The sequence below is a fragment of the Asterias rubens genome, chromosome 8, assembly GCF_902459465.1.
Source record: "Asterias rubens chromosome 8, eAstRub1.3, whole genome shotgun sequence".
Lineage (NCBI taxonomy): Eukaryota > Metazoa > Echinodermata > Asteroidea > Forcipulatida > Asteriidae > Asterias > Asterias rubens.
This window is the reverse complement of record NC_047069.1, coordinates 1,928,504-1,951,717: the sequence shown is the minus strand read 5'-3', so window position 1 is coordinate 1,951,717 and position 23,214 is coordinate 1,928,504. Positions and strand designations below refer to the sequence as shown.

The 23,214-nt window shown below is 39.8% G+C and overlaps 1 protein-coding gene across 1 annotated transcript; it reads left to right on the top strand.

Moving 5' to 3' along the window:
* Positions 1-1,977: 1,977 nt before the first annotated feature.
* Positions 1,978-22,078, top strand: LOC117293420 (tudor domain-containing protein 3-like). The gene is made up of 12 exons (XM_033775747.1): positions 1,978-2,135; positions 3,923-4,007; positions 6,839-6,904; positions 7,830-7,990; positions 9,676-9,817; positions 10,888-11,002; positions 12,159-12,442; positions 15,818-16,010; positions 17,053-17,166; positions 18,148-19,580; positions 20,137-20,262; positions 21,260-22,078. The coding sequence occupies exons 1-12, from the start codon at positions 2,104-2,106 to the stop codon at positions 21,476-21,478; spliced, it is 2,970 nt and encodes a 989-aa protein (XP_033631638.1). The 5' UTR covers positions 1,978-2,103; the 3' UTR covers positions 21,479-22,078.
* Positions 22,079-23,214: the final 1,136 nt, after the last annotated feature.

The following is a 23,214-nucleotide window of genomic DNA, read 5'->3' as shown; positions in this document are numbered from 1 at the left end:
TTTTTGTTTCTGGGGGTATTTCTTATCATCTTCCGTCGGAGACAAATCAGTTGCAAAAGACTTGTTAAAAATGCTTACAAGATTTCAACTTCTTGCAAGTAAACGTCATGTTCTTATTTGTCTAAAACAAAACCGTTTTGGGGGTTGTTTTTTTTCTCTTCAGAGACAAAATCAGCTGCAAAAGACTTACAAATTCTTCCAAGTAAAGGCCATGCTCTGATTTGTCATTTTACATTTTTCTTGCAAGAAGATACTATGTCAAATTTAAACAAAAACAGGTTTTTTTCCCCCCGTTTCCCCCCCCCCCTTCAGAGACAAAATTAGTTGCAAAATCTAAAACAAAACCATTTTTTGTTTTCCTGTTTTTTTTTTCCATTTTCCCTTCAGAGACAAAATTAGCTGCAAAAGACTTGTGTAAAAACTCTTACAAGATTTGACATTCTTCTTAGTAAGGGTTGTGTTCTGATGTGTCATTTGCCAACTATGTACACTAAAACAAAACCAAGGGTTTGTTTATTTTGTTTATTTTTCCCTTACTCGGAAAACTCTGCTGAATATGATGATGGTTACACAAATTAATGGTCTAAAAGGTTAACATTATGTTAGGATTGTTTTTTATACAGAGACTGTAACTGAGCAAATTGTCTGCTTCTTGGGAGAGGAGATTATGGACCTGCTTCACTTAAATTCAAATTGTGTAGGACTTTTCGTATAAAGTGTATTATCTGGATGTAATAAACCATTTTGATTACAAACTGATGACAATATTGTAGTTTAGTTTTAGTTTGAATAGACTTTACACTGGCATAACAATATAAATATTCAAATTGATACATAAAGAAACAAAGAAGCAAAATAGCTTTAAAAATACCAAGCCAGTGAGTGGCGAGGGGGAACAGGTGACTAGCACCTCTACAAAACCGTCCTGCCACAAAGAATGTCCCCTGAAACCACCCCCCCCCCCCCCCAGTTAAACACCACCCATCCCACTGTTAAAAAAAGTGGGGGGGGGGGGCGCTTGATGGCAGAACTGACAATGACAGCAAGAGCTATGGCAATGTAGAACTGCCCATTTTGTTTCAATTATGAACATCTGTAAGTTGTGTTAACAAGGGTCAAGTCTTTCATTCGCTATGTTAGTTTTGCCAAAGGAGACCAATGAGAAAAATCCTGTCAAATCACATGCCTTGTAGGAATCTTTAATTGAAGAAAAGATTATCAACAAATACAAAGTGATGGAATAGAGTCAAAGTTGTAATTACAAAGTTGGTGTAATTGATTCCCAATGGAGGTTTTGTCAATTCAGATTGAGAAGGCTCGAAGCCGAGCTGACTGGATCGTTCAACCGAGCGAGGGGTTGGTCAACCTCACAATGGTACTATATACCTTTCTTTTGAAATTTTTTTCACTTCAACTCATAGGCTTACTAATGTGTCAACTTGAATGCAGAAAAAAATTTGGGCAGAAATCGCTGCAAACAAAATTAATGCTATAATGACAAATTACTGTTCAAAACAAAAAGTACATAATTTTCATTACAATTTGGAAATTATATGTTTTGTTGGAGGTCATAAATTTAACAAAATATTTTAAAGACAAGACCGTTTGTTTATGACAAACATTGACCATCAATCTTTAATGGCAGGGCCTAGAAGTAGACTAATTATAGCAGCCTGACATGAATTTGCTCTTTTATAATTCTACCGAAGCATTTTCCTATTTATTTTAATTTTTACTTTTCTATACAAATACTTTTTTGGAGGGTAATACATTAGACTTATCACGTGACGAAGGCCCGACAAATCTATCTGCCTCCACACCCTCTGAAAGAACATAACAAAACAAACAGAACTAAGATTGGCAAACTCACACCCCCCCCCCAACCCCTGCCTCCACGCCCCGCCCCGCCCAAGCCACAAAAAGGATGGTTAACCAAATATTGTCAAGAGAGGGCTCACTTCTGCGACGTCGACTGGTCCTGCTAACTGCACACGTTTGACAGTTTTATCGAAGAGTTTATTGCATTTTAAACAATTTTAAGTTGTTTTCTATTATAATAACAGATACAGTACACACGCTGAGTGATATCGCCTTGCTATAGTTATGGTGGAACCAGCTTTATTAAACCAAGGATGGTAAGTAAGCATGTTTGTTCACTTGAATCACTGTAGTAAGTAGTAGTAGTAGGAGGTCCTGTTTTCGAGGTGTCCCTAAAATCGTGGCAAATATTTTACCTCTCTGAGCGCGATGTAAACAGTCCCTAGATAAAAATTGTGTGGTTTTATTTGCCAAGCAAAGAGTCTCCTCTCCCTTGACCAAAACTTAGAAAAACGTAAGGCTCCACTGGTTATTTGCACTTGTAAATTATGCAAAAAGTTTGGTATTTTAGGCATTTCTACAAGAGTGGGTTTTCCCGTTATTTTCTCCCGACTCCGATGACCGATTGAGTCTAAATTTTCACAGGTTTGTTGTTTTATATATAAGTTGTGATACACGAAGTGTGGGACTTGGACAATACTGTTTACCGAAAGTGTATAATGGCTTTAAAGAAGCCATGTGGCTTGATATCATTTTCTAATATTTTTTGAGATTTTTATTTTTTAACCCTCATATCAATATTATTATTAATATTACAATTTAAACATCAGCTCGTTGATTCAATTATCACTGTTTATTCATCCATACGCTTTATTATAAATATTAAGAAAAAAAAAGAAAAAAAACAATAATAATAATCAGATTTAAAAGCCAGTAATTATTCGCACTTTTTATTATTTTTTTAATTTTTTTTTTAAAATATTTTGCAAGTTACCATGGTAATTTTGTTAATTTAATAAAAAAAAATTTTGAATAAAATGAAGACAGCTGCTGGCTATAGAGTCATACACATAGTCTCAAAGAACACTTGTAGTCACTGCAGATGTTTCTTCCATGTATGGCTTCACCGGGAAACCATACTTTCTCGTTTGCCGTGAAAACAGGAAAAACTCAAACAAATGGGGCCAGTTGAAGTCATCGAAGATCAATGTGTGGTGTGAACATTTCAATGTCCATCAAGTTTTAATATATGTTTGCATACTTCATATTAACAAATGAAGTTAATTAGGGCATCGGTTGATATATTATGGCATTATTTTTTTTCCAATTCAAAGAAAAAGGCATAATACCGTTAAAACTGGTAAGAGGAGGATACTGCCTGCCCTCCGCCCTACCGTGCCGCGGTGCTGCTGCCTGCCTCCTGTCCATGCTCTTGTATAGTCAAGCCTCATCAATACCGTCCTGACCGTGGGCTTCATATCCTTTCCTGTTTCCGAGATGCCCTTTTCTTAGACTTTGAGTTTGAATTTGAAAAAAAGTAATGATTCCATATTATATCACCTGATGCCCTATTTAATTATAAGAAGTATGCAAACATGATGTACGTTGTCCATTGAAATTTTCCCGTGAACTCACTGATCTATGATGACTTCTTCTACATACCTCCGTCCATGTTCTCAACAAGCATGTCAAGTTCAACAGCGTCCCATTGACTGTAGTGTTTTGAGGCAAACAAACAAGTATGGTCATTGCTTTAAACTTGTTCAGCTCCCTGGGCCTGGGGAGTATCCTGGGCAATAGTGGCACTCTCCAAAGGCTTTGTCATACACAATATCAATCTCTACCCCTGCATCGCAGGTATCCATTTATAAGTGTCGTGATGACCGGGATTCGAACCCACACTCCGATGACTTAACCAGCAAAACTTGAATACTGTCATGCTCTTAACCACTTAATAATAATAATAATAATAAGACTTGTAATGCGCACATATCCACCCTGCTGGGTGTTCAAGGCGCAGTTAAACCAAAAAGAGGTTAGAGAAGAGTGGGCTTATTTATAGAGTTTAGAGCTTGTTATAGTAATTCCTTTTTGTTTATTACAGGCATTTATCCAGAGAAGGGCTTGAAAGGTGTAAGAATGGCAGCCCTGAAGCAAAAGTGGATTCTATTATACAAGCAGCCCTCAATGTAAGTTCTTTTCACAGTTTCAGGAACTACAAACTACAGAGGACTTGTGTTGAAACCAAAACCAACATTTGAATACACAGTACAGTTCTTTGAGTCCTTGGTTGCATATAATTGATAGTATATGATGGGAAGGCATACATCAAGAATAGGGGAGATGTTTTTCCTGCAAGGTTCGATGTGGCTACATTTGAATTATGAGACATATTCCTTTTACATAGCACCATTGGTTCAAACCAGGAACACCGGGACAAACCCCTTCTCTTTTCGCTTTAGTGTACCAAGTTTGTTAACACAACACACTAGACCAATGGCTTTACATCGAGAATGCTGCAACAGACCATAATTTTAAAGGAGCGCGATCGCGCTCGCGCTCCTCCGCGCTCCTTAATGTTTTCCAAGGAGAGCAAAAAAAAGCGCTCCTTACAAATTTAACAAGAGCATGTTTTTTCAATACCCTAATTGTTGATTAAAATAAGCCGCTTGAATCTCGGAGTTTATAAGCCTGCTGCCACTTGAATGTTGCGAGTTGGCAGTGGCAAACGAGTCCTATTATAGTCTGCTTTGACTGTGTTTGCGTGTGTGCGTGCTTGATGTTTACCGCAGCCGGTCAAACAGACGAATGTGAGCGATTCCACACTGGTTGTGTTTTGCGCGCACGTGCTTGATGTTTACCGCAGCCGGTCACACAGACGTATCTGTGTGGGGCCTATAGAATTCCACACTGGTACGTGGACAGGCTGTTACACTAAAGTGTGGTACCGCAAATACACGCTCGTGATTGGTTAAGTATTTTGTCATGATAAAAGTATGCCGTAAAGGGGGGGGGGGGGAATCTCCGGCCACCTGGCTGGACAAACGCATTTTGGAGTAAAAACATTTGAAAGGAATTGGGATCATGCACAGTAAATTAAGAGCCCCATGCTGCTCGACGTGAAAATTTTGTTTGCTTATGCTGGATTATGACATCAAGCTGTCAAGTGTTCAATTATCAACATTCTTGAGGTGGAATTTGGAAAGTTATGGTTACGAGACGGCACCAATAAATGACCGTGTCATGGTAACCAAAATTTGGTGTAAGGTTTGTCGGACATATATCGACAAAATCAAGCAGGACAAAAGAATTTGGGGGACAAGCCCAAGACATGAGCTAGATAGAACGCCAAGGGACAGCCGACCGGAACTACTCCCATTTTGTGCATTTCGTCCGATACTTTTCGTGGATTCATGAAAACATCGTCAAATAATTATTCTCAAGATATACCTGCAACTTTAAACACTTTAACAACCCCACAGTGATAAAACTAAAAGGGTACACTGCTTCGAATAATAAATACTTGTTGCTCACAAAAACGCTGTTTTAATGGCGAAAATGTGCTGAATTACACACAAAATGATGGCCATTGAGAAAGTTTTCGCCGTGACGTCATGAACTTGGGTGTCACTCGGGCCCACACAGCTTTGACGTCAAAGCTAATCGAACGCACTGGGGATGGTCAGACCTGGGTCGACCCGGGAAAGCTAATCGAACGCACCCGCAAGTAATTGTATGCACCCCCCCCCCCAACCCAAAGGATATTTTTGGCTCCAATTGAAGTCCCGCCCGCCCAGCTCTCGAGCCCAGCCCTCAAACCCCTCGTACATTTTAAATAGCGACATTGCAACAACTACTGCCAGCGCGCGTCCTTCATTCTTGGCGCTTGCAACGCCGGTCCAATCACAAGTCACATATCGCGCACTGATGCATATGGAAGATCCCTGTACTACCCATTGTATGCAGATATTTTTCCAGACCAATCACAAGCACACATGGTGTTGTAGCTCATGCATATGGATAAGTTTGCACTGTGTATAATAATTATGTACTGCATGTCCAGTACAAGTGTACAAAAGTATGGTCCGTGGTCGGCCCTGTGTGCAGTACATGTATGTGAAGCTGGCCGTGCCAAGGCAGGCTAATCAGTCGCGGTCGTTTTGTGGCGCGATCGACGATCGGCAGCAGTCGGTGGTTCCCCACACCGCTTCATAATACCAATACGGATTACGCTGACGTACATGTACACACTACGGTGCCGATGTGCACAGCCACAGACAAGAATGTTTCTTTGCTCTGGAGAGACCTACAGACAACTACAGTATTAAACAAGCCCCAAGAAATAACAAATTAATTGAAAAATAGCGGACACACTTTTTTTTGGACAGTTTTTCTGTTATCTTTAGGCAAATTCACAAAAGATAATTACTATAAAAGTTCAGACAATTTCATTCTCTGCCATATTTTTACTTAGGCCTATTCTTTTTTTTCTCAAAGGGTGGCAACATTAACAGCGGATAACCAAACTTTTTATTTTTAGGGGGGGGGGGTGCCTGGGGGATATACATAATTGTGGTGGGGTCTATTTAATGTATCGAAACATTCATTTTGATTGCAAAAAAGTTGTTTCATGATTAAAGTAAACTCATTAAATTGAGTAAGAAAAAGTTAAACAACTGGTGAACTTTGTGTTCATTTTCTTGAGTACGTGTTCATTAAACTTGGGTTTTGTTAGCGAGAGCAAAACGCTCTCCTTAATTCATTTTCTTGAATTAAGGAGAGCGATTTACAGCTCTCCTCGGATTTATTAAAATGAAGGCCTGCTGCAAGTGTTAAAGTTTCTTGCTAAAGGACACAGTGTCACAACCAGGACTCGAACCCACACTCTGCTGATAAGAAACACACAACCTTTTGAGTCTGATGTTCTTATCCGCTCGGCCATCGTTTAAAATCTGAACACCACATGTTAGTAGATCAACTTGTAAATTATGTATTTTTTGTTGATGCTTTCCTCTTTTAGACTGATCTGCGACATATTGGTCTACCAGTTTTCTCTACGGATACAAGCAAAGGAAAGGGTGACAAGGTAAACTTATTATGTACTGATGTTTAAGACAGTAATTTGTAACAAACTCACATCACTTCTCAAGATTGTTAGGCTACTCAACAGAGTTCACAGAAATTCAACAAAAATAACCCTGTCTGTATTTCAAGGGAAGGTACTTTTATTCTTTTTCTGAAATTTTGTTGGGCCAATTCTGCTGAAACTACATGTAATCCTCAATTAAACCTTCTAGTTCAGTTTGACATTCTTAAAGGCAGTGGACACTATTGGTAATTACCCAAAATAATTATCATCATAAAATCTGTCTTTAATCTGAGTAATGGGGAGAGGTTGATGGTATAAAACATTGTGAGAAACAGCTCCCTCTGAAGTGACGTAGTCTTCGAGAAAGAAGTAATTTTTCACGAATTTGATTTCGAGACCTCATTATTATCTCGCAAATTCGACGACCGATTGTGCTCAAATTTTCACAGGTTCGTTATTTTATGCATACTAATGTTGAGATACACCAAGTGAGAAGACGGGTCTTTGACAATTACCAATAGTGTCCACTGTCTTTAAGTCAACGTTGATATTTTTTAATGTCCACTTTTCAAAGCTACTGTTTCATGCTCACTGGGTGGGTGGGGAGAGGGGATGGTGTGAAGTAATGTGGGTTGTGAAATCCCATAAGGAAACAGTCTGCTCAAAAGTGAAACACCCTGGGCCCAATTTCATAGAGCTGCTTGAGCTCAAAAAGTAGCTAAGCACAACATACATGTAATTATGCTTTGTACCAAAACAAGGTAACCAAGTAACATACAAAGTCACATGTTCAATATGTGACTGGTATCCTGCTTGTTTTTGCTTAGCAGAATATTTTTAAGCACCGTTCTTTACCTTAGCAGCTCTATGAAATTGGGCCGTCCCCGAGGTGTAATGTTTTAATTGATTGATGTTTTGTCAGATTCAAGGTCCGATGGTATTACAGATCCAGAAGGTACGGAACATCTCTGCACCTAAAGCTAATGAAGATTCCGGTGCAGCCCCACCACTGCTTCGTCTTCAGTTGACCGATGGCCATACTACTGTCCTGGCTGTAGTACTCAACAGCATCGCAAAGATAAGGTACGGTCAACTTCTTGTTTCAAGGATAACACACTGGTAGGTAGCCCTATATAGGACTCTTTCTCTGTACACAGATACAGAGTCCTAACTATTAAGGCCCGTTTCTGGGGCGGAAAATTTTCTAAGCTTCATAACTCAAATCTTACCTGCAACAAGCCACTACATGTAATTTCAACAGATGCACATTCCTTGGCGGCATACATTTTTCTGCAGTGGGTTTTGGTCGTCATTTTCGTGAAATAATGCACCTCCCATCGTTACAAAATTCCCGTTTTGATCATTTTCTGACAGTGTTGTCTGCTTCATGCGTACGCGTATACATTCGCGTGCAAGGCGCAAGATGCAAGACGCATGAATTCTGGGTCACCATATCTTGACTGTACAGCGTTTAACACGCAAACGCAACGCAAGACTTGCGCGTATTGCGTCTTGCGAACACACGGAAGACTGTGAGAAAACGATAAAAATGTGAATTTCTTAACGTTGGGAGTTTCATTATTTCATTTGTGAAGAATATATAACGGACAAAACCCATCGCAGAAAAACATTTGCTGCCATGGAGTAAGAATCTGTTGATATTAGTGGCTTCGTTTTTGAAAGGGCAAGGGCACCGAGGCATGTTTTCCTTGGTAAAGGGCACACTATGAGGAAATTGTATATTCTTACTTGGGCATTTCAAGGGCACCAAGGCAAAGACCAGGGGGCTTAAGGCAATTCGCCTTTGTTGCCTCCGTGAAGTATTGCTAACACAGCAATCTACTGAACGTCAAAACTTTCATTTTTCCGTTTTCTGACAACAAACTGAATGATTCACGTTTTGCTTGGTCATTATCAGGCATGAAATTCTTCCTACTACTTCAGTCTGATTTTCTGTGCTTGTGTGTCCTCGAAAAAATTTGTAAAGTTGTGGTTAAATAGCTTTTAAAAGTCTTTTAGAACTTACACCATTTATATTTGTAAGTCAGCCCTTGTACTTGATAAAACATTCCTACTTTTTTCAAAAGACCAAAATATGAAGCACGAATTATGTATTTTGGACATTTTCTTTGAGTGATTACAATGATTTCATTTATGTTTTAAGTTGAGTACTTGTATGTGCTGTGTGAGTACTTTCACTTATAACAGAGAGGTTTCGCAAGCGTGCGGATACAGATACGGATATGATAACCGATCTGTTCACGCCAGCTGCGTGTTGGATTTTGTTTCGCAAAATATAGGAAGGTGTCACTTGACAGGCTTGAGGGCGCTCTAATTCACCATCAGTGTTTTTCCGAAAAGCATGACTTATAGAAACCCCATATTTTATACACTGCATTTCCTCATCGTTTTGCTTGCAAATGGCTAACAATTTTCTATCTATATCAAGCCTGATACCAATGAAAGCAATTCTGTGGGAAATGTTTTTGATCTGGGACAAAAAGACAACTGCAAGTCTGCAAAACAGTATCAGTTTTTCTACGACGTGTATGAGCTCCTGTATCCGTTGCTAACGTGTGTGCAAAATACCATAGTCTTGGATACGTGTCACGTGAACACACAAAGTGTGGACGTATCGGAATCTGTATGTGTATCCGTAGACTTGCGAAACCTCTTTATATTACCCAGGAGAGTTTTTAATTTCAGATGGTTTATTGTTGTGAGAATATTTTGTTTATAATTTTACTGGTTGCTTACTTTGTCCACAGTATGACTACACCGCCTGGGAGTAAGCTGAAGCTACAAGGCTGTGTAGCAATGAATCATGGTTTCTTGCTACTCACGGACAGTAATTGTAAAGTACTAGGAGGTCAGGTTGAAGAACTTATACAGAGATGGCATCTAGCGAAGGTAAGTTGACTCATAGTGACATGTACATGGCCAAGCGGTCAAGAGCATCAAATTTAAGTTCTGGTGGGCAAGTCACCATAGTGTGGGTTCAGGGGTGGATTTCACAAAGAGTTAAGACTAGTCTTATCTAGACTTAGGATGAGTTAATCGTCCTAACTTAAGACTAGTTATACGTTTTTGATATCTCTTAGGACTAGTCCTAAGTTAGGACTAGTCCTAACTCTTTGTGAAATCGACCCCTGGTCCCAGTCCTGACACTTGTGTCCTTGAGCAAGATACTTTACTCTAATTGCTTTTCTTCACCCAGGGGTATAAATGGGTACCTGCGAGGGTAGAGGTTGATATTGTGTATGAAAAAGCCAATAGTGCCATACTGCAGCTCAGGGCTGAGAAAAAATTATTAAAAAAAGGAATGTTATTGGCCCAATGACCAGGGCACTACGGTAAACACATTGAGACGGTAATGGTGAAATACACTATATAACAACTTGTTGTTATTGTTATTACATGTCCAAAATTTGGTCTCATTCTCTGGAGATGATGTTAGTGCAATCACCTATAGATGGATTGCACATGACAGCATTGACCACCATCTTTGATGAAACGTGCACGCGTGAAAGGCTATCATTTGCAAGAGTTGTGCGCAGCGTGTACTTACATGCACTTTTCCAGTGTTTATCATCAAGTATGGCGGTCAATGACGCAATCCGCCTACAGGTGTGTGTAGCACAGTGTTGTATGTCTCGGGCGAGACCAGTCTCGATATCGAAACCCGGTTTTGCCGGTCTTGGGTCTTGGTCACCCTTTGGTCACGGTCCTGGACCCTTCTGGTCTCGAATATTTGTCTGGTCTAACTATTCCTTAAAAACATTGTTTGTACTCTGTTTTCATGAAGTATGGAAATAAATATCAGTTTGAATGAATGAATAACTTCTAGACCAGCCTTTTTACCGCTTTACAAAACACAAAAGTAATTGGTGGGTGGTTGAAGCCCTACAGTCTTGTTGATTTTCTTTACAAATTCGAGCCCTTACCTTTGTTTTAAACTCATCTACAACATTGTCCAACAGAGTTTAGCCCAACACACAAGGAACGCAGTATCTGGATCAGGTGGCCCACCTCCATGGATTCCGTTCGGACAACGAGGCACACAGAGTCGAGACAACCAGAAATCAACCAAAATCAGTGAGTTTGAGAATGTCATCTAGTTTATTTGAAATAAGTTGAGTTCCTGATTGCATAAAAAATTCAGCTATTGAAAATTGAAACATTTACCTTCACCCTGCTAGCCTGTTATCAATGAACAGAACGGTGTGGGGTGTTACCATAGAGTTATATATAAGAACTAGAGGGCGCACTGGCCTATATACACGGCCCGGCATGCGCGCATGCGGCCATTTTCTAAGTTGACAAGACAGCATCTCACAGTGTGTCTTTGTGCGGCCATTTTGTAAGTTGACAAAACAGCATCGCGTAGCATACAATGAACACAAATTGTACTTCATATTCAACGCGCGTACTTCATATTCAATACGCGTGAAAAGCGCTATATAAAAACTGGTTATTATTATTATTAATGTTATACCCTGTTGAATGACTAAACTCATTAGAAACTCTTTAGAAAGCGTTATTCACATCGTAACTGCATACTCGCCAACACACACCCAAGCATGCTACCGCCTTATGTGTGGTTATAAGGCAGCATATACGTGTGTTTGTATGGACTACCCTCTGTGGACATTTTTCAATAGGGACAATAGGTCCTCACTAATAATAATAATAATATTGAAGTCTTATATAGCGCACGTATCTACCAAACAAGGTACTCAAGGCGCTGAGTATATACAAACTTCCAGAAAGATAGGTTATTGCAGTGATGAGTTCTGAGACCCAATTAGTTAGCACCTTATAAGGGTTTACAAGGTGCTACGACGCGAACAGCAGCCACAGCCAGGAACACCAGGGCTAACCCCTCCTCTTTTCGATAAGTGTACTGGGTTCTTTAACATGCGTTACACAACACATGGGACCAACGGCTTTACGTCCCATCCGAAGGACGAAGCAATGGTTAAGTGTCTTGCTTAAGGACACAAGTGTCACGGCCGGGACTAGTCGGTTCTTTGTTTTCATGGGTTTCCACTAGTCATTTGTGTACAAAACCAATAGGGATTGCTTCAATACAGGAACAACAGAAAGAACAATAGGTGTCCTCTAACGTAATTGTCAAACACGACTGGGTGATTTTGCAGCACCATAGCTGATACATTCTGGATGGCTTTTTTTTATCCAATGATCTCAAATTGATTGTAATTATTCTACATTTCCTACTGTTTTCCATTAGCCATCAAGAAATCCTTAGATGATCCCAAACCAAAAGAGCTAACGGAACAGGAGAAAGAGTTTGAAGAGCAGCGGAAAGCCGCAATCCAAGAAGTCAACAAGAGTAAACAAGGTCAAGGGAAGACGTTTGGAGGCTCAAAGTCTGCTGTTACCTCACAGCCAGCTAGAAGGGGTTATGATAATAATCATGGTGGAAGGGATGCAAGGAGAGGGGACCAGTTTGAAGCTCCGGTTACCGGTGGAAAGCCTAGATCAGAGGGCTTCTACAGAGATTTAGATTATGGGGTAAGATTTGTTTGCTTGTTTGTTTGTTTGTTTGTTTGTTTGAACATGATTCCATGTTACAGCCACAGGCCTGTATTGATCATGGCAACACAGCCCCTTTATTTTGGACATCTATCCATACATACATGAGGGCGCTGTTCTGTAGCCGCCACTGTTTATTTTGTCTCTCCCGTGTTTGCTTATTTTTATCCGTTTAATCTTTGCTGAGTTTTTGGCATTGTCTTTATATTTATTGTTGACGTGTTTGGTAAGCTTTATGTGCTTTTGTATGATATATTTTGGTGCTTTTCCCGATTTGTATTGCTTGTTATTTTGATGTTTTTGATGTGGTTTTTATCTCCGGTCGAGTACACTATTTAACGTGGGCTTATCATGGTTGTTGCCTTTAGTGCCCGTTCTCGTCTCTTGGTGTTTTTACATCTGATTTTTATCATACATAAGTCACGGGTTCAAACCTTTTCTGATGCTGTGACTGTCAGAAATGAGTATTTTGTGTCTCCAGACCAATACATGTGTCTGACTAATTTTGTTGTGTAATTTTCACCCTGTTATGGGGTAACATTACAGCTGTGCCGTACTGGGTTTAATTTCTCTAAAGTTCCATTAGTAAAATGGTCCAAACATGGCCAAACTACTCTAGTTATTTCTGGTCATGACCCTCTACATGACATAACAATATTTATGGATATTGCTGTTAACCCAGGCCCTCGTATTGGATCCACTAGTGATGACGAGTTGCATTTTATACATTCAGATAGTTCTCAATCTATCATGTCTAGTAATTCTACTATAATGTATTCCCGTGGTCAGCTTTTTAATATCCGTAAGACTTCTTGTCACTCCATTCAGCCTGGATTGCTTTCTATTCTGAAAGCAAATGGAATTCTTCGGTTCAGGGGTAATAGAGCAGGTCATTGTAACTATAAGTGTAAAATTCCTGTTCAAATTGGTCACCGGCTTGATTATGTTCATAATGAGAGAGCTTTGGAAAACCGCACTCCTGTCCTTAAACACATTGTTGTAAATCCTGCCGATCCCTCTGATGATCTATTTAAACTCTGTTGCTTAAACACCAGATCTCTTAAAAATAAGGCTGCTAGTTTTGTTTCTTATGCTATTAATAGTAAGGCTAATTTGTTTGCCCTTACCGAGACTTGGTTTACAGATATGGATGTTGCCCACAAGGTTGAAGCAACCCCACCTGGTTTTAGATTGCTTGATAATCCCTGGAAAAACCATGTGGGGGGAGGCACTGCTTTGTTGTTTCGTGACCATTTGAATGTCAAGAAAATTGCTGGAGATGAACTAGACTCATTTGAGTTTTCAGAATGGTCTGTAGGGATTAATTCGTGTAAATTATGACTTGTAATTATTTATAGGCCTCCTTACTCTGCTAGCCATCCTTGTACAGTTAATCGGTTTATCAATGATTTTGCTGATTATTTAGAATCCATTGTTTCATCTTCTGAACCAGTTTTAATAACTGGGGATTTTAACATCCATGTTGACATCTCTGATGATCCAAACACTATACGTTTTTTGTCACTTCTTGAATCCATGGGTCTCCAGCAACATGTTGACAAACCTACTCATGAGATGGGTCACACACTTGATCTTGTTATTACCAGGAAATCAGACATGGTTCTTAACAGCCCCCCGACACCTCACCACCTCTTTTCTGATCATTTTTCTGTTATTTGCAATTTGCAACAAAACAAGTCTGCTTTTCCAGCTAAACAGATTGTTTATAGGGATATTAAATCCATTGACATTAATTGCTTGAAAGGTGACTTAGTCTCTTCTAGGCTGTGCAGGGACACTCCTCAAGGTCTTGAGGAGCTTACCAAGTGTTATAATACTACGCTTGCTGGTGCCTTTAATACACATGCCCCATTAAAGTCCAAGTTGGTCACCGCTAGGCCCCGTCTTCCTTGGTTTAGTCAAGACATCAACTCTGCCTTGAGGATGAGGAGACGTGCAGAAAAGAAGTGGCGACGAACAAACATGGTCTCTGATGTTTCAGAATATAAGCTTATTAGAAATAGGGTTACCTTTCTTCTTAATAAAGCTCGCTGCAGTTTTTACAAAGACTTTATCGAAAGTAATAGTTCCGACCAGAGGAAATTATTTAGAGCATCTAAAAAGCTCCTTGGGCATAGTGTTGACGTCCTCTATCCACCTTTTAAAGATAAACTGTCTCTTGCCAATGATATGGGTAGTTTTTTTGTAAAGAAAATATCTTATATTCATGCTAAACTTGATGACTTGGAAGTTTCAACCTCTGTGGACAGGCTGTTATCTTTTACACCTGAAACAATGTCCAGTAATAACCTGTTTGATAGTTTCATACCACTAACCGAGTTATTATTATTATTATTATTATTATTATTATTATTATTATTATTATTATTATTATTATTATTATTATTATTATTATTATTATTATTATTATTATTATTATTATTATTATTATTATTATTATTATTATTATTATTATTATTATTATTATTATTTACATGGATATCAACACAAATGTTGTTAATCGTGAACGGCCCCTTAGTACTCTACACCTGGTTCAATAACAGTGAGATATTTGACCTGTTTATTAAAGCCATTGGACCCTTTCGGTTCAGGAAAAAAAAATAAATTCACAGATTTACAAATAACTTACAGGGTTTACAGAAGGCAATGGTGAAAGACTTCTCTTGAAATTTTATTCCATGAAATGCTGTACTTTTTGAGAAAACAGCAAAACAATATAAATTCTCGTTAACGAGAATTACGGATTTATTTTAAACACGTGTCATGACACGGCGAACCGCGCGGAAACAAGGGTGGGTTTTTCCGTTGTTTTCTCCGAACTCCGATGACCGATTGAGCCTAAATTTTCACAGGTTTGTTATTTGATATAGAAGTTGTGGTACACATAGTGTGGGCCTTGGACAACACTGTTTACCGAAAGGTTCCAATGGCTTTAAAGGCAGTGGACACTATTGGTAATTACTCAAAATAATTATCAGCATAAAACCTCATTTGGTAACGAGTAATTGGGAGAGGTTGATAGTATAAAACATTGTGAGAAACGGCTCCCTCTGAAGTGACGTAGTTTTCGAGAAAAGTAATTTTCTACGAATTTGATTTTGAGACCTCAAGTTTAGAATTTGAGGTCTCGAAATCAAGCATCTGAAAGCACACAACTTCGTGTGACAAGGGTGTTTTTTTCTTTCATAGTTATCTCGCAACTCCGACGACCAATCGAGCTCAGATTTTCACAGGTTTGTTATTTTATGCATATGTTGAGATACACGAAGTGAGAAGACTGGTCTTTGACAATTACCAATAGTGTCCACTGTCTTTAATGATTGTTTGTTTCAGGGTTATCAGCCTAATGAGAGAGATATTCAACAGCTAGTAACTATGGGATTCCAACGCGATGCTGCATCCAATGCACTCAGGAAACACACAGGAAATATGGATGCTGCAATAGAGATGCTTGTAACATCACCGTCAGGCCCCCCACAGATACAACCACATAGACATGAACAACAGAGGCCAGATACTAGACCGGGTATGTGCATTTTTTCCTTCTTTTTGAGGCCCTTTTTGAATACATGGCTTCGGCTTTGGAGTCGGCTTTAGGCTCGGTTCTCTAAGCCCTGAAGTCTGCAGAAGTCTGCACTCGCACAAGCCAAAATTTCCTGTTAACCCATGAAATACATTTAAAATATGCGCAGAAATTCCTGCTTCTGCAAGCACCAATTCGTTGCTTACTGTAAGCAGAGCCATGACGTTGGGCCCAGGGGCCAATTTCATAGAGCTGCTTAAGCAAAATAATCAATGCTTAGTAAAATCAGAATACCGGCTAAGACTCCACTCAATTGTTATGCTATAGTAAACAATAGCCCAATACCAGTTACAAGCAATGTATATGGCATGACATTTTGGGCAGTAAAATGTCTAAAATAAGCAAGCTATTTTCGTGCCTAACCAAATTTTTTGCTTAAGCAGCTCTTTGAAATTGGGCCCAGGTGTCTCTTTATTGAGCACAAATCAAGCCATTTCCTGTAAGAGTAACCATGCATGTAGATCTGGGCCCAATTTCATAGCGCTGCTTAATGGTAAGCAAATTTGCGTGCTTACTGTAGCAGAAAAATTTGCTTAAGCCTTAGCGTATTTCACAGGTTAGCAGAAAAATTGGGCGGCCATATTGCGTGGTTACTGTGGATTTGCATTGTGACGTCATTTATTTTTGTGCGGTAAGCACCGGAAGGTTAGCAGCGCTATGGAATGGAAATCACACAGTAAGCACAAAATCGACCGCTAAGCAGCGCTATGAAATTGGGCCCTGGGAGTACTGTTGAGGCTACGGGTATTCTATTATTGTCTGAACGACAGCATATTGTGCCACAGCACCTTGTAAACCATGTAAACCATTTCTTGATGCTATGAAGGAAAAGGACTCATACTGTACTTGAAAATGTATCTCCACATACATGTATGTTGCAGGAAAAAATACTGAGCGCTTTGAAACTCCCCTGAGGGGTGTGATTAAGCACTATATAAGAACCTAGTATTGTTAATAAGTATTACTTGTTGGTTTTGATATCTAGAACGAGGTCATGGTAGAAGAGGAAGACGTGGTGGTGATGAAGATGAAGAACAAAGTGCACCACCAGCAGCACCTGCTACGCTCTTTGACTTCCTTCAACCCAAACTAGGAAAAGGTAAACATACAATAATACTAAATAACAACTAGTTCTTATATAGTAGCGTATCAATGCGCTTTACATTAGTGCCCTGGTCACTGGGCCAATAACATTCCTGTAATCTGACTTCCTTCAACCCAAACTAGGAAAAGGTATACATACAATCATAAACAATAATAACTAGTACTTGCATAGTAGCGTATAAATGCACTTTACATTAGTGCCCTGGTAGAATATAAAGCAAGACGAGTTCTCAAAAGAACAAACTCTACCTGGCAAGTAGATACACACATGGTGTTACCGCAAACCAAATATATTTTGATATCTCGCCATGCAATGCCTCAAATCCCAGACAGTTCTAACATAGCGCACTTTACATTTAGCGTATTGATGCGCTTTACATTAGTGCCATGGTCATGCGACCAATAACATTCCTTTAATCTTTCTCAACAGTCGATCTTTCGACTTCCAGCATTCCCAGTCGATCCTAACCGTTTCAGATACCAAACTTTTCATGTTCTTTTCAAAATTTCGCATCGACGCGACTCTGGAGTCCCAGCCATAACAGATGAAATCTGAAATTTACATTTGTAGAAATTAAATCAACTAATTCTTGGTCAAAAGTTGACTCTAAAAAATTAAATCAACTAATTCTTGGTCAAAAGTTGACTCTAAATGTTTTTTGATTTGTAGAATTTAAATCAACTAATTCTTGGTCAAAAGTTGACTCTAAATGTTTTTTGATTTATAGAAATGAAATCAACTAATTCTTTTCTCCTGAAGACGAGCAGAGTATACTGTTCGAAACGTCGAGACCAACCCGGCTCTTTTCAGAGCCAACACTCCTTCAAAAGAGTCTTTACCCATGGTTGTACCTGCAAGTTTACTATTCATATTTATATTTATAGTTACTCTTATTCTCCACACCATGCAAAGCTTCAAACACCATCAACTAATTCTTGGTCAAAAGTTGACTCTAAATGTTTTTTGTATTTACAGATAAAGGGAAATCCTCTGAGCATTCAAATGAAGTGACGTCAAGCAAGAACAGAAACTATGCTAAAGAACAACCATACTCAGTGCAGGAAGCTGGCATATCCTTTGTGCATAAGAATAAGGGTCAAGGGTCAAACTCCGGTCAAGGGTCAAACTCCAATCAGTGGGACCAGCCTAATGACGATAGTAGTGTACGCGGCTATAACGCAGATAGGAAACCCAGGAGAGATGATTATAGTAAAGGACGGGGATATGGCGGGAATGATAATAGAGACAGGAGACCAGACTTCAACCAGCAGAAAGCTTATAACCAAGGTAGGAGAGACTTTGAGTCTAGTCCCAGGAGAGATGACTTCAATAGACATGGTAGAAATGATAGAGGAGACAGGAAACAAGATTTTGATGGAAAGTCTGGTTCCAGGGACTTCAATAGAGAAAGACATGGTGGAAGTGATAATAGAGACAGGAAACAAGACTTTGATGGAAAGTCTGGTCCCAGGAGAGATGACTTCAATAGACATGGTGGAAATGATAGAGGAGACAGGAAACAAGACTTTGATGGAAAGTCTGGTTCCAGGGACTTCAATAGAGAAAGACATGGTGGAAGTGATAATAGAGACAGGAAACAAGACTTTGATGGAAAGTCTGGTCCCAGGAGAGATGACTTCAATAGACATGGTGGAAATGATAGGGGAGACAAGAAACAAGACTTCAATTCAACTGGCTTTAATTCTGACAGAAACAAAAGGAACTTTGACCAAAAGTCTGGTCCCAGGAGAGATTACTATATTAGAGAGCCAAGATTTGGTGGAAATGACAGTGGAGACAGGGCACCAAACCGCAGTAACAATAAGGAGAACAGTAACTACAGGGGTTCCTTTAGAGAGAAGAATGAGGGCGCCAGACAAAAGGACACTAACCATCACACTCATGAAATCACAAACGATGGTCAACAAAGAACAGAGAATCAAACCAATCAAAGAGAGAACATGAGTCGTGGAGGTCAACAAAGGTCATCGGACAGGGGTGAGCAAAGGTCATCGAAAGGGGGTCAGCAAAGGTCATCAGACAGAGGTCAGCAAAGGTCATCGGACGGAGGTCAGCAAAGGTCATCTGACGGAGGTCAGCAAAGGTCATCCGACGGAGGTCAGCAAAGGTCATCAGATGGAGGTCAGCAAAGGTCATTGGACAGAGGTCAGCAAAGGTCATCGGACAGGAAAGCAGACTACCAGGATAGCAGACCACCACGGTTCCAGAAACACAATGATTCATATAATGATAGTGTTAATGTTTCTCAGCGGACGACCGCTAGAAATGAAGCTGGAGTTGTTGCTAGTGGGAAGGAAGCAAGGAGGAACGACGCCCCTCCTGCTCAATCTACGCCAGCTGTTAGACCAGGGGAACCGTGTCAAGCTAAATATTGGGAGGATGGACAGGTAAGTGTATCTAAGGGGCTGTTCACAATTATCAACATTTTCACAGCATCCAAGTTGTAAACTTTTTCAATCCCACCTCTCTCCCCCCTAAAAATGTACAAAGAAAATTTTTGTTTTTTTGTCACACTACTCCAGGCCTGGTACTTCATGAAGTCCAATTGCCTCCATACCCACTAGTCATTCCCTTGGTGCCCTTGAAATGCTCCAGTAGAAATTACAAATTTATATTGTCCTCATAAGCAATTTCTTAACCAAAGAGAAAATGCCATGGTACCCTTACCCTAATTACTCAAAATAATTGTTAGCATAAAAACTTACTTGGTAACAAACAATGGAGAGCTGTTAATTGTGTAAAACTTTGTGAGAAACGGCTCCCTCTGAGTATGGCAACCATGAACCGGGCGTAACTGTGACATTGTGTTTTATTTCTTGATAGTTTTACAATGCAGTACTGACTGCAGTTCACCCCAGTGGTCGTACGTGTGTTATTCTGTTTCCTGAGTATGGCAACCATGAACCGGGCGTAACTGTGACATTGTGTTTTATTTCTTGATAGTTTTACAATGCAGTACTGACAGCAGTTCACCCCAGTGGTCGTACGTGTGTTGTGCTGTTCCCTGAGTATGGCAACCATGAAGAGGTGAAGATGGCAGACACAAGACCAATTCCTTCACCGGCATGGGTAAGATATCAACCTCGTTCCCAGGGGTGATCCATCTCCTCGTGTCATGCCTTGCTTGCTCCATAACCCCCAGGGCCCAGTTTCATAGAGCTGTTTAAGCAGAAAATTGCTTACCGATTATCTGCTTAGCAGAAATGAGCAGGATACCAGTCGCAAATATGACATGATAGTGTGGCTGGTAACCTTGTTCAGGTAAGCTTAATTTTTTTGCGCTTTGCTACTTTTTGTACTTAAGCAGCTCTATGAAATTGGGCCCAGGAAGTGGTTCATTAGTCTGGCACATTTTAATTAGGACTGTAGCCAATACACTCTTTGCGCCCACTCAAGTATGGTAACCTGCAGTTTAGGAAGAATCAAGTCAAAGAGTAACTGGTTCCCCTCATTCTTCTTTACTCTTGTCATATAGTATAGTTTAGGATGACTGTGTAAAACAAGACGCTTTTCAAATTGAATTGCGTTAAAATGCTTGTATTTTGATATGCATGTAATGAGCATCCTACAAGTGACATACAAGCGCTTTTAACAAACATGCGTGCAGGGTAGTCTCTTTTGGGAGCCGATCAGCGCAATTTTTTGTTGCCATCCTTACCAGGGGTATCGACTGTCAATACAGAGTGCTGTTTCACAGACCAACTTGGTCTTAAAGGGTCATATTTCCTGGTTAAACTATTTCCTATCACCACTATGTTCATAATAACAACGGTGAAAATAGTACTGCACAGTTACAATAATTGGAATCGTATTAACACAATACATTTTTCAATTTACTACAAGTGAACAGATACAACGTCACTCACCTGGATGGGAGAGCACCAACATTTATTAACCCTCACTTTTGGGAGCCGATCAGCGCAATTTTTTTGTGCATCCCTACCAGGGGTATCGACTGTCAATACAGAGCGCTGTTTCACAGAACTCACTGAGTATATAGTCCTAGCACACATTGGTGTATGGGTAAAACCAAAATTAATAACATTTTTTTTGTAATTTCTTTCAGACGGGATCGGCACAAGCAGTTCCTGGTCCACCAGTTCCACCTCTACTAATGTCTCACTCTGCCAATCCAGGAGTGTTTGCAGGATCAACCAATGTACAGCTAGAGTTTTATAAAGGTGGTGAGGGTAGAGTTCACTCCAAGAACAGACAGCAGAGAGAACCCAGACAAAATACCAGACCCTCTCAGAACTTCTACCAACCCCCTGACTCGAGGAAATAGCGGCTTTATTCTTACAGGTGAAAGTATTCATGTTAAGAATTTCTTGTAATACTAAACATTCTATACATTTTATAAAGAACCTCTGGAAAGGACCATTGGTGTGCAAAACTCAATTCGTGGTTCAGACCTGATCGTGCCCTGCCCTTCTTCTTCTTGCGTATGTCGAGAACAAAACTTTAGTTAAGACTTCCAAAAGTTCTGTGAAGCAGCCACTCTCTAGTGGTCTCATCCACTTCCATCAGCCCGGGGATGCCGTTTGGTGGTTTAAACTGGGGGCAAATTGCCATGTAATGATCTGCTGTTTGCTCCGCTGCACCACACTCACAAGCTGGACTTTGGGCTGAGCCACATCTGAACCCAGAGCTTGAGAACTGTGCACAAACCCTATTGGGAAATAACGCCAATGACGTCACGAGGTCATTGCATATCATTATCATAGATAAGCAGTTTTTGACTCTCGGCTGAAAAAGCCGCGCGGAGCGGTGAATTTTTGACTTGAATTATTTATTACTAAATGCAAATTTTAAGCGTAAAACGGTTATAAACCGTTATCTACGATGTTGATTTGGCCCAAAAAAGGGTAATAGTTAAAATATTGAGATTATCAATTAAAATAGAATGGTTAGGCTGGTGAGAGAAAAAAAAACATCAAACCTTTCTGAATAGATTGTGCATGAAATGTGTGCTATTTACTAACATTTTTAATAATTGTATTAATTGTACTTGAAATTTTAGTTTACTTTTGAAGAACATAATCCATGCGCTTCCCTCAATAATGTTTTTTTTTGTACAAACATTTTGGTGTTTTGGGCAAGTTTATAAATGTTGATCTGCTACTGTATTGCACTACTTCATATGTATTATCAAGCATTATGACATTTGTTTTATTACAACTGTTATACTTGCCTAAAGGTTGCAATAAAGCTCAAGCCTTTTCCCTCATGCAAAATTCAATCTGACCAATGTGGCTTTAAAGACAAGTTAAGTTATTCTTTAAAGCCTGTCTCACACGAGCTTTCTAAACGATGGTTGTTTGCAACAAAATCGCATCGGTGTAATAAAATCGCAAATTTGCGTCGTGTGAAATAAATCTGTGTGATGAAATTGCCACGGAGCCGCGTAATAAACAATCGGGATCGAGACCTACTCCAAAAATCGCATCCCTGTTTAGAGTCGCCAAGATCACTCTTGTGAAACGACGGACAGCACGATTACCAAGATCCAGAGCGACCGCACAACGATCACGCATGCACAAACTATTAAGCAGGACACATCATCACTCCGGTAGAGAAAGGTTGTTTGTTTATTCCAGGTATCCATCAAAATGGCGTCGAGGGCACAAATGTTGCTGTTGCAAACTATTTAGGTGTTCGGGGTTGTGCCGCTTTAGTCCGGTGGCGCTGCAGTGGTCATGACTAGTTTACGCCAACCATCTCGATCTGCTGCTGATTTTGATGCAGCTGCCATACCTCATGTACCTTGTCCTGTCCAGTCATAATGAGTTTCATCCATGATATTGCTGGACGACCTCGAAAAAAAGGGATTGGTGGTAAAGTTCAGCGTTTAACGCATTATTATTATTATGATGTGAACTCCACATCCATTAGAATGATAGGGAACACATCCCGCATGAAATATTGATGTGCCTTGTTGTTTGTGCATGATTTAAAATGAAAAATGAAATGATACAGCATTACAGCATTAGTAAAAAGAAGAAGAGTTAGTTTACGTTGAAA